At 47.5% G+C, this 12,387-nt stretch overlaps 1 protein-coding gene across 3 annotated transcripts in view; it reads right to left on the bottom strand.

Annotated features, from left to right (window-relative positions):
- Positions 1-12,387, bottom strand: part of LOC129549462 (ubiquitin-conjugating enzyme E2 E2) — a 361,063-nt gene that overhangs the window by 261,295 nt on the left and 87,381 nt on the right. The window contains exon 1 of one of the 3 annotated variants that reach the window (XM_055416767.2): positions 5,958-7,516. The exons of the other annotated variants lie outside the window; for them this stretch is intronic. Within the exon in view, the coding sequence (XP_055272742.1) occupies positions 5,958-5,981 (24 nt within the window). The 5' untranslated portion in view covers positions 5,982-7,516. Of the gene's footprint in view, positions 1-5,957; positions 7,517-12,387 lie in introns of those variants that run through there. 3 annotated transcript variants of the gene reach the window in all.

Below are 12,387 nucleotides of genomic sequence, written 5' to 3'. Positions count from 1 at the left end.
ACTGTACCAAATTATTCTGAAATGCTTCATTACTTTTCACATTAGGTCACAAAAAAAATACTTGATATACTCAATATTTATACTATGACCACTGTTCAATGCTTACAATAATAAACAAGATGACTTAATTATTATATACAATAATCACTGTTAAATAAGAAATCAGCATATTCCTATCACCCCACAACTAAGATGAAACAAATATGAAATGACATTTCATGACATCGAAGCCTGGAAAATGTCCTTTTCGCAAGCTCCTAGACCATACTAACTCCTAACCTGCACAGAGACGTGTTATCTGAAACTTATCATGCTTTTTTCAGACCTGTGTACGATTTCACTCATTTGTAAAATTTTGTCCAGCCACCCCAGGGTTGATGAGATGAAATAAAGCAAGAATTCCAGCTTACTTCACCAGAGCACAGCCTGCTATTTTGGGTGATCATTCGTTTTTCATTCCGGCAGGGCTGATTCCACCTGCAGCACCGTCCACAACATGATGCCTGCCTAACAATTCTACAGCATGTGGCGTGCCCAAGTACTCAGTATATTTTTCTGGTACATGTGGCCAAGGAGAGAGAATCAGTGCTTTACTAAGCATATATGACTGCCGTGCCAACAGGAAGAAAAGACAGAAGGTGAAGTCATATACCTTCATTGTCTTAAAGAATAGATACAGCAATTCCAGAATAACAGTCTCATCTGTCCTGGCTCACACAAGCATTTCTCGATTATAAGGTTCAAGGGTTTCTCGTCAGTGAAATGATATGAACGATGGGGGGAGGAACAGAGGGGCAGCAGATTACTCGGCACTGCAGGTCGACTATTACATCACTAAAGCCTGCCGGCACATTTCGGAACGCAAAACTACACAACTTCAACCTTTTTTCAAGCTATCTGACATCAATTATAACCTTTCTCTTCATAATCAGTATTTTTAGTAAGATTAAGCGATTTCCAGCGATGGAAACAGCTCAAATGTTTCTTTTCTCTGACTTAAAAACATAAACATCCTAGCAGCTGCTTAAAAGAGCTGTAACCAAAGATGAGCACAGTAGCAAGGCTGGACAGGGTGCCTCCTCCCCTCCCCTCGGGCTGCAGTTTATGAAACGACCGAGGAGTGAAACCCAGAGAGGAATCTCTGTAAACCTTTATTGACACTGGGGAGTTTCCGAGAGCCAGATGGCCACCCTTTGCCACCTGATGCTGATCGGTTAACAAAGTGTCCAATTTAAGATACCTGGTCTTTCCCTCCCCTCACTGAGGTCAACTCCAACTGCCCCCCCAAATTTTCACAATGCTTTATTTGGAGTGGGCTTGAACTCAGCCTGATGTTTATACAGTTATTCAGAGTGTGACCATACAACTTGTCCTTCAAACCAGGACATCTGAAAGTGAGAGGCGGGCACTATTAATAATCACTCCAGGACGGGAGGGGAGGCGTGAAACAGGGCACTCGGTTCCCTGGCCACCCCATCCCCTTCCTTCCTCTGTCAGACTTTCGCGCACTGATATGGGGGAGGCAGAAATGCATTATTTCCCACAGTAGTCACATGATCTTTCATGACTAAGCATTTGAGTTTCACGCTGGAAAATGAACACATAAACTCAAGAAGACCTTCACAGCTGCTCAGGAAAGCTCAAGTAAGTGGAATACTCTGACTTGTTTGGACAAAGGCTAAATTTGTAAATCTATTGCTTTGGATTTAAAAATCCAAGAAAAGAATGAAAATGGAAATCATTTAGGCTATCCTATAAAATATATTTTAATGTTCTCTACAGACTACTAAAGGATCTAACTATGTTCAAATTCTAACAGTAAAATCTTAATAGATTCAAGAAGAAGCTTCTACAAAGCATGGTACAGTCCAGGCAGTTTAATAATCTGAAGAACTGGTCTCCCTCCTTCAGCCAATATCAGACTGGTATGCAAACTGTGGAAAGATTATACAAATTCAATGTTTTAATTTGCTTTTCAACATATTACTGTCTCATGCATATTTACTAAACATAAAACACATTTTATTATTAAATGTAAATATTTACATATTTTAATATTTGTACTCTTAGGGAACAAAATGAATGTGTGCTCAGCAGGCTCAAAATTGCTAAAGTTTGCCTGTTATTAAATAAGGACCCTGCTTCACATTAACTTTGTATCAGCAGATCTAGCTTTCATTATGACTTGTCCTGGTTAGTGGCAGAAGCAATTGGTGTTGTTAAAATATTTACAGTTTCATTTCAGTTCCACCTTGAAATGTTGAACAGACACAAAACCACAGCCTTTATCATATGCGCCACTTCCTATAATTCAAAACTGAGCCAATTTTACTATTCATTACAGAAAACACAATTTAACAAAACACCATAGATCAAGAAAATCATCAGAATCCACTTCAGTCTTTTTTTTTCTTTTTCTTTTCCCAAGAGAAAAGTGTGAAAAAAAAATCTAGAGGAAGCATTTCTTAACTAGTTCTCTTTCTTGAAATTTTACTCAATTACAGATAACTCATTGTTACCTATGATAATGGGAGGCAGAAATAATAGGGATGAGGCACAAATAACCTAATTACTTTCATTCTTTTTCACACGTGAAATGTAAAGAATCTGCTAATAAGTGACAAGACTGCAGGACGGGATTCTCGTCTCCTCTGCCACGGGCTGGTACTGAAACTCATCAACAGCAGGACTGGTTTGCTGCCAGAAGGCAGAGGCGGGAAGCACAGAAAACAACACGAACTGCTTCATCAGGCCCAAACCAGACCTTGCTGGATGTATCCACCTTTAATTCTCGTCATGTTTCACAAGGAACTCTGCTCTTTCTTGAACTCACTTGTGTGGTAGTCGGGCTTTAGCTAAGATACTTCTTTTTAAACACATTTAGACAAATATGACAGACTTCAAACAACAAAACTTCATGTGTAAGAAATTAAATGTCCTGAACAATACTTATTGTTTTTAGTAAAATCACAGGTTCAACTAAGGCAACATTACAATGAAACTGTCTGATTTATGTCCCAATTAATCCTAAGAGTTCGGTTCAGCAGGAATAAACTGAACCAGCAAAAACTGAGGACTTCAGGGTTTTGATGCCTCAGAACACAAGGCAACACCAGGCAGTGAGCACTCAAACACCTAATGCTGCAGGTTAGTCAAGGTGCGGGGGCCACGCCGGGCGCGCACACTTCACGGGCACACTCATCTGTCCACTCCCCGGGCGCGCACACTTCACGGGCACACTCATCTGTCCACTCCCCGGGCGCGCACACTTCACGGGCACACTCATCCGTCCACTCCCCGGGCACGCACACTCCCCGGGCGCACACACTTCACGGGCACACTCATCCGTCCACTCCCCGGGCACGCACACTTCACGGGCACACTCATCCGTCCACTCCCCGGGCACGCACACTCCCCGGGCGCGCACACTTCACGGGCACACTCATCCGTCCACTCCCCGGGCACGCACACTTCACGGGCACACTCATCCGTCCACTCCCCGGGCATGCACACTTCACGGGCACACTCGTCCGTCCCCTCCCCGGGCACGCACACTTCACGGGCGCACTCGTCCATCCACTCCCCGGGCACGCACACTTCACGGGCACACTCATCCGTCCACTCCCCGGGCACGCACACTTCACGGGCACACTCGTCCGTCCACTCCCCGGGCACGCACATTTCACGGGCACACTCGTCCGTCCCCTCCCCGGGCACGCACACTTCACGGGCACACTCGTCCGTCCCCTCCCCGGGCACGCACACTTCACGGGCACACTCGTCCGTCCCCTCCCCGGGCACGCACACTTCACGGGCACACTCGTCCGTCCCCTCCCCGGGCACGCACACTTCACGGGCACACTCGTCCGTCCCCTCCCCGGGCACGCACACTTCACGGGCACACTCGTCCGTCCCCTCCCCGGGCACGCACACTTCACGGGCACACTCGTCCGTCCCCTCCCCGGGCACGCACACTTCACGGGCACACTCACCCGTCCACTTATCGCACACGTTTATTCGTTCCTTGCTACGCTGGGTCTTCCTTGTCGCACACAGGCTCCCTCGAGTGCGGCAAGCAGGGGCTGCTCTCTGGTTATGACAGGAGGGCTCTTCATCGAGGTGGCTTCTCTTGCTCTGGAGCCTGGGCTCAGCAGCTGTGGTGCGTGGGCTTAGTTGCCCCAAGGCGTGTGGGGTCTCCCGGACCAGGGATGGAGCCTGTGTCCGCAGCACGGGCAGGCGGACTCCTATCTACTGGGCCGCCAGGAAGTCCCACCCACATGAAAACACTGACTGAGCTTCACACCATGGTTCACGTGAGGTCCTGGAGAAGTGCACGAGTTCATCACAGTTTTTGCCTTCAAGGAGGCTCAGTCATGGTATCAACAAATGCCACTGTATCGAACGGGGCAGGCACACAGCGCTACAGAGTGCAGAGGAGCCCGAGACTCTGTCCCCTCTGAATAAAGGCAGGCTGCACAGAGAAGGCGACATCCGAGCCGAAACTGAGAGAAGGGCAGAAGTCTGCTGAAAGGAAGAGGCAAGGAGTCCTGGCCTTCAAGGGGGTTTACCTGCTAACCCCTCCCTCCTGGGTGAGCTCTGGGGTCAAGCCAAATAACACAGATTACTCTTCTTAAATTCACTAAAATAAAAATCAGTGACTTTTGCAGTCATTGGAAGAAATAATGCTACCATGAATGATCAGTGACATGGAGTCAATTATTAAGGTCATAAAATTGAGGCAAATTAAACTTCAAAGCTCAGTTTCTCCATCTATAAAATGGAAATAATAAAGGTTGTCCAGTCAACCTTCATCAAGTGGCTATGAGGATCAAATATAAAAATACATAGAAAGTCTCTTTACAGCAATAAACACAGCAAATTGTAATTTTTAAGACCTAGTAAATCTTCACTTAATTTCCGATTTGCAAATCCCAAAATATTTTAAATGAGGCACATAGATAAGATTTTATGTTTATATTAACTATTGACAGCTATTTATGATTTACTGAAACAACAATGTTGAGAAAGACAAGGAAATGCTTTCCACTGGGGAAAAAAAAATCAGGACTTTGGCTTAGTTAAGCCTAAGAATCAAATTAATGTGCGACAAAATAATGAGTATTACATATTCTACTCTATTCTGCTCTGTTCTATTCTACTTTGTTCTACGGAAGAGTACATGGTAGTTCAGTTCAGTTCAGTCACTCAGTCATGTCTGACTCTTTGTGACTCCACGGACTGTACCACACCAGGCCTCCCTGTCTATCACCAGCTCCCGGAGTTCACTGAAACCCATGTCCATCGAGTCGGTGATGCCATCCAGCCATCTCATTCTCTGTCGTCCCCGTCTCCTCACCCCCAATCCTTCCCAGCATCAGAGAGGCTGTTAGAGTCCTATAAATGTACAGTAAGACACAAAGCCTACAAAGCTTTACAGAAAACATTAAAAAGTACCTTGGGATTACTCCTCGTTACTCATGAAGTGTCAGAGTGATCTCCCAGTACTTCAGTCTGGGAGAGAAAAAAAACCAGATTTACAACAGCTTCCAATTTTAGAAATCTCTTAAGTGTCGAGCTTAGCTTTGTTGCTACTGTTGTTTAGTAACTAACTCATGTCGAATCTTTGCGACCCTGTGAACTGTAACCTGCCAGGCTCCTTTGTTCATCGGGATTTCCCAGGTAAGAATACTGGAGTGGGTTGCCACTTCCTTCTCCAGGGGATCTTTCCAACCCAGGAATCAAACTCGTGCCTCCTGCTTGGCAGGCAGATTCTTTACCCCTGAGTCACCAGGGCTCAGCTTAGTTAAAACTAATCACTACAAGAATGCTAACCCAACAAACACATTCAGAGATTTTAAAAAGCTTTCAGGATATCTTGCTGGTCCTCTCAACTAACTGAATAAGACAAAGAAAACCTGCAGCCCAGAGAGGGACGTTTACACCAAATAAATACCCACGAGAGAGAAGTGCGACGAGTTCATCAGGAAACACTCCAGCTTCCAGTGAGACGAAGGCTCAGCCTACACGCTTGGCCCATCAGACAACCCAGCGAAGCTGCACCCGCTGAAACGAAACTTTACTGAGGGTTCTAACCATTTATTTCTAAATGACGAGTTCATCAGGAAACACTCCAGCTTCCAGTGCAACGAAGGCTCAGCCTACACGCTTGGCCCATCAAACAACCCGGCGAAGCTGCACCCGCTGAAACAAAACTTTACTGAGGGTTCTAACCATTTATTTCTAAATGTTTTCTCTGCAGGTAGAAAAAGGAGGCTATTAAATCAAGTAAGAAATGATTTCAGTTCTTTAACAAAGGACTGTAAAAGTTTTCACAGGTTGATGTTGTTTAAAACTTACACCAGCACTAACTAAAATGATTCCTCTGCAGCCTCAGCTCCCAGAGCAGCCACCTGCCCTCCAGCCCTGCGTGTCCCACTACCCCACCGTCAAAGATGCCGCTTTCAAAGTAGTGAAGGGGCGAGATTTTCTAGTACGGCTATGTGAAGAGCTGGCAGAACCTTCTCCCGTTTCCTCCACACTATTTATCAACCTAGCAAAAACTAGCAAAGTCAAGGATTCACAGTCCCTTGAGATCAATCAATAGGCTTGCCACAAACTGCAATGCATTTATTTAATAAAATCCATGAATGCTCGGTAATAACAGAGGAAGGCCATGGCTTTCCAGCCAGACCCCACCCCAACCCTGTGCTGTGAAGACCTGTTCCAGTAAGTGGACCATGCAGGTCCCTGGTGTGGCAGAGCCCTGCCAAGTGGAGGTGACAGTTGGCAAACACTGGCAGCTCCCATGGCCTCGGTTCTGGGCTACAGAAGACCCACGAGGAGCAGGTAGCACCAGGCAGCACCTGTCCTGCCACTCCTGGTTCCCACGACTAGATCCAGGCTGTGGGCGATTCACAGTGGACGGCAGGGTCAGCATCTACCTCTTCATACTCCAGCACACACACCTCCTGCCCTACAGGGAAGCCGCGGGTGGGAAGTTGGTGAAGCACAGGCCCTCCCCACGAGCCCAGGAGGGCATCTGGGCCAGCGGCAGAGATGGGCAGCGCCCTGATGTTGGCCATGGAGCCAGATGCAGGACATGCAGCCCTGTCTGCCCCCAAACACGCTGACCACAGAGAGCGGCCAGCTCCTGGGATATAAAGAATGGCCTCTTCCTCCAAAGGGCTTAGGTCCTAACCACCTGCAATGGGACCTCATCTGGAAGCAGGGCCTTTGCAGATGTAACCAAGTTAAACAGAAGGTCATCAGCGTGGACCCTAATCCACCATGCCTGGTGTCCTCATAAGCAGAGAGAAGGTGGATGCACAGCAGTGATGGCAGGCGTGGAGACTGGCGTGTGCACGCAGAGGCATCCCGAGGGCGCCGGCCAGCACTCCCCGCTCAGAGAGGCCGGGGAGCGTCCCTGCCTGTGGTCTCAGGTGGGCTGGCCCCGCAGACACCGCGGTTCTGGACTCCAGACTTCAGAACTGTGAGACAGCCCCCGGTCTCTTCAGGCATCCCGTCTATGCTGCCTGGTTACCGCAGCCCTAGAAGCTAAAAGAGCCAGGAATGAGACGCTACCCGCTGAGAAGGCAGACACAGCGCTGGCAGGACACTAGGGCAGGAAGAGAACCCACCAAAACCACCGTAGTTCCTGCTGGTTCCGAACAGCGTACACACGACCGGAGCCGTGTCTCCTGAGCAGACTCGGGAAGGACAGTCCAGGCTGCCAGTCTCTGGCCTAACGCAGGGCAAATACACGACCTCCTTGAACAGTGAGCCTTGAGGACTGTTACATGAAGATGTCAGTAGCAAAAAGCACGTGCGATCCCATTGGATGAAACGTCCGGAGCAGACCAATCCCCAGGGCCGAAGGCGGCTGAGGGGCTGCCTCGGCTGGGGGGACGCGGAAGCGGGGGTGAGAGAGCGAGCGGGGTCCCTCCTTCCTGCCGGCTCGGCTCTGTGACTGCACTACTGCTCATCTCTACACTGAACCGTGAGCAGCTTAATGAAACTGTAACCAAACCGTAGCTATTACAGCCTGCAACTTGCCAAGAATTAGAGCGAAGTCGCACCTGAAAAGGCATGAAGAGCCGTGTGGGGCTGTCACTAAACACAGGCCCCGGGGAGACAATAGCTCAGAGGAGAGGGGAGCCGTGTGCCGGCAGAGCAAAAGGTTCCCGGGAGGTGTGAGGGCCGGAGCGGGTCAGATGGGGCAGACGCGCCGCAGGCCTCAGCCCAGGGATTCTCCACACCAGGCACGCGGCAGTGCAGCTAAAACCCGGGGACGCTGCTTTCTCTGAGCCCATCACCGAGCAAGCCATGTCTGCGGGCCAGGCTTGGGACCTCAGCTGGGTCCCGACCAGCTGTCTCGGCAGCGGAGGATGCTCTGCAAAGAAGGGAAGGGCCGCCTCTGGTCACAGGGCTGTTCTGAGAACCCACTGTGTCCGAACACAGGAAAGGGCCCAGCAGGCGTCTGTCCTGCGGTCAGCACTCTGCAGGTGTCAGCTGTAATGGAAGGAATCACAGCTCAGTACCGAGGTCAGCACACACGTCTCGAGGAGGGTCAGGAGCACAGCCCGTAAGGAGGGTGTGCTCACCTATAAGTCTTCTCATCAAGAGCTCAAGCTCTGGCCCCACGGCCAGGCCCAGTTCAGACCAGCAAAGTCATCAGGGCTAAGGCTGGGAAAAAACCAAAAAGGACACAGCCAATGCCTTCCTGTTTATTCTGGAAGATCAAGAAGATCATAAAATCAGGCTGCGATCAATTTTGGTTAACACGGTCAATTTAGATTAATCGTAATATCAATTTGGTTTACAGTTATAAAACAAGAAATCATGGTTTGAAGTTCCTTTATTTTCTACAAAGTAACAGACTATCAATTTCTCTCCATTTAACGTTCAGTGACTTCTCAGAATTAACCTATGTTCTTTTCTGTCATGAAGATACTTTGTAACCACTGGGACAATGGAATGCAATCTTAAAATAATACTCAAAACTACAGAAGGAAATATTAATTTATCCAGACAATGTATACGCAGATTATTAACACAGAATTTGGAAAGTGTCTCTTTAATAAGCATTTTCAAGTTATAACCTGATGAGAGTGTATTTTTTATAACACAGCATGCACGCTTCGTTGCTAAGTCACGTCTGAGTCTTTGTGGCCGCATGACTGAGGCCCGCCAGGCTTTTCTGACCATGGGATTCTCCAGGCAAGAAGACTGGGGTGGGTAACCGTGCCCCTTCTCCAGGTGTTGGTTTTATTTTTTAATAAAAATAAATAAATATATGTCTTAAAATATATGTTAACTAAACAGCAACTTCAGTTTTAATAGCATAATCTGATTTCATATTGGCTTCCATTTAATAAGGGGACATCATAGAGAATCAACCACAGGGAAATATTAGTAAATGTTGCAAACACGTCTCTGAGGTTGTTTTTATGGAGTTAAAAAAATAAACAGGGGAAACTTGTTTAAGAAAACAGAGAAATTCAATTGTTTCAATTACATGTAAGTTCCTTTCTGAAGGCATATTTCCGAAGGCGCTGGAAATAATCTAGTCCAATCAATCCATTTATTTCCCCAGACTTCCCCAGATTATCAAACTGAAGTCCAGAAGATGTGAGCCAGCTGACTACAGCTGCAGAAGCAGCCGCGGACGGCCCGCACCTTCTCAGTCACTGGTGGTCCCCACGTCCCCGTCCTGTCCGCGCCCAGGGGACAGCCCGATGCTCTCCTCCCGAGAAGCGCGCCACCCAGCCGAGGGAGCGCTGACATCACCAGCCGGGTCCCCACTCTGCGGTGGTGCTCCCAGGCCTCCTGTCAGCGAGGGCCCCTCTGCATCAGCTGAAGGGGCCTGTCTCCCTCCTCCGTCCCCTGAAGGGGCCTCTCCCTCCATCAGCCTCTCCACAGAGGGGTCAACGTGGCATTACCCTCTCCCTCCCGACATTTAGGTCTCAGAGAATTCTTTAGCTGTAGGACTTGACTTTTATCCCATAAAACTAGATGAGAAACATACTGGGAACATTTACTACTATCTTTCTGTGGTAGAATCTCTCTAATTTGGCAGAAAGGAGTAATGAAGTAGGTTTAGAAAAAAGAAAGAAAAAACAAGTGGAGAAGCTGGGAGCAGATCTCAGAACCCTACAATATCCCGGCACTAAGAGTCTGTCCGTGAGTCACAGGGCAGTGACAGGTGGGAGATCAGGACACGAGAAATGCAGCCCGGGACGGCGGCGTGAGTCGTTAGAGAGGCCCGCTTACGAGGGGGCTCCGCCGCATACCAAGGGGACGGGGAGAGAAACCCTCAGCAGAGACGACAGGAAGCAGAGAGGGCTGCTCTGAGCGTGTGTTCGGTGGGTCAGATTATAGAGCTCTCAAATCCGAGAAAAGGACAGGACACCCAAGTCAAAAACACTAAATTAACAGTGTTCACAAGAGGCCACGCCTCAGTTCATGTCGCCCGGGACAGCACTGTTCCTGTTTCGTTTTGGTATTGACAGCAGTAACTGCGACCAAGAGGCTGCTGCGGCTGCTAAGTCGCTTCAGTCGTGTCCGACTCTGTGCGACCCCATAGACGGCAGCCCACCGAGAGGCAGGGAACACTAAATTATGGTTACAGATGCGACTACAGTCTCAAGTTATATTTGACTGTGGTGATTTTAATATATGTCCACGACTTCAAAGCTAGAGTCCAACGATGGCCCTCCTGTTGCAGGCGAACCAGGCTTAGCGACTGGCTTCAGGGAAAAGGACGTGAAGGGGAGGCAGTCCGCTCAGACGGCCCCTTCCCTCTGCCCAGCTGCCTCTCTCCCTGCCCGCACCGCCCTCCTGAAAGCTTGTCCAAGGGAATTCCAGCACTGAGTCCTGGGGACAACTCAGGAACCTGTGGAGGCACCCACGTGCGTGACCAAGCCGCCCTGGAAGTAGACCCTCGAGCCCCCGTGTGCCCTCCTGTGAGTGCTCCCATGGCCTGTCCAAACCACGGTAAAGTCTGTTGGTGAGAGACCAACAGATGTCATGTGTCCAACAGGAACAGTTCTGTCTTCAAATGAAAAAGACTCAATATTTTTTTTTTTACAAGGCACGGTAAAATTTTTATAATGACTGTCGATGATAGCAGAACTATTGCCATTACCTTATATTTATTAGTGCAAAAACAATACCCCCCTTGTATAAAATCATCTTCCAATTTTATTGTTAATTTAACTGAATACAATATAGCATGGGATGGATTCTTTCCACTGAGGGATGATCACACCAATATGAACAGACCATGCACAACGAGAAAATGATGGGAGAGTTGGTATCTGCCATCCTGAAAGAGAAAAGCTGGTCTGCAGGTTTACAAGGGAAGAAAAAGTGTCGAAGCGCCCAGCTTACTCCAGGCTCTGTGCACGTCTCACCTCCGTTAGTACTGATGGCCGGAGAAGGGACTGACAGTCTAGTGTTCCTGCCAGGAGAACCCCATGGACAGAGGCTGGTGGGCTACACAGTCCACGAGGTCGCAGAGTCGGACACGACTGAGCGACTAAACACCCACACAATCCTGACGGTAATCTAAAGGCAAATGACTGAGCGACTAAACACGCACACAATCCTGATGGTAATCTAAAGGCAAGGTGTCGTCACCACGTTCTGCTCTGTCCAGTAGATACAGCTTATAGGTCCTGGAGTTAGGGTCAAAACCAAGTTCTGATTCCAGCACTACAGACCTGCCACTGTTCACCCCAAGGCTACTAGTACTTGGGGGAATCTGTAAAAAAATCTCAAGTGAGTTTTATTCTTGAAACTCACCTTCCCAGAAGGAGCCACTTGATTCGTAGGTCAGAAGAAGTGTACACATATGCAAAATTAAACAGATTCAAAACCAAACGACTACTGCGCTCCTACAAGTCTTTTCCTAATTGTGATTTACGGCTTAAGGTACAGAGTGTTAAGATATCCATTTGTATTTAATTCACTGAGAATGCCCTAATTCACTTTGTAAATAAAAATGTGGTTTTAAAAATAATTCTAACAATGAAAAAATCCTGTAACCGTTTTTTTTTAATCTTTAAAAAACTCCTGTAACCTTTTAAGAAAAACCCATTTTAATCCATAAGCAACATTACAGAAGCCATAAGATGATTTTATAGAACCTGTAAAGTATAAAAATATGATTGTTATAACTTTTTAAAATCACTGTGATGGTTTAGTACTTGCTTGCTGAATTCAACTTCTGGTTTGAAATGAAAACAGCATAAATTCCTTCATTTAAATAAACAAATTTCCATCAAAGTAAAGATGGAAAGAGAACAAACGCATCAATGTTGTTCCCTTACAAAGCCCTATTAAAATGACAGAGAAAAACCTGTAAAAACGCATAAATACATCAGTCTG

This window comes from Moschus berezovskii, chromosome 26 (assembly GCF_049115385.1).
Source record: "Moschus berezovskii isolate FMDL1 chromosome 26, NW_MosBer_1.0, whole genome shotgun sequence".
NCBI classification, from domain to species: domain Eukaryota; kingdom Metazoa; phylum Chordata; class Mammalia; order Artiodactyla; family Moschidae; genus Moschus; species Moschus berezovskii.
The sequence above is the reverse complement of the archived record's forward strand: the minus strand, read 5'-3'. Positions and strand labels throughout refer to the sequence as shown.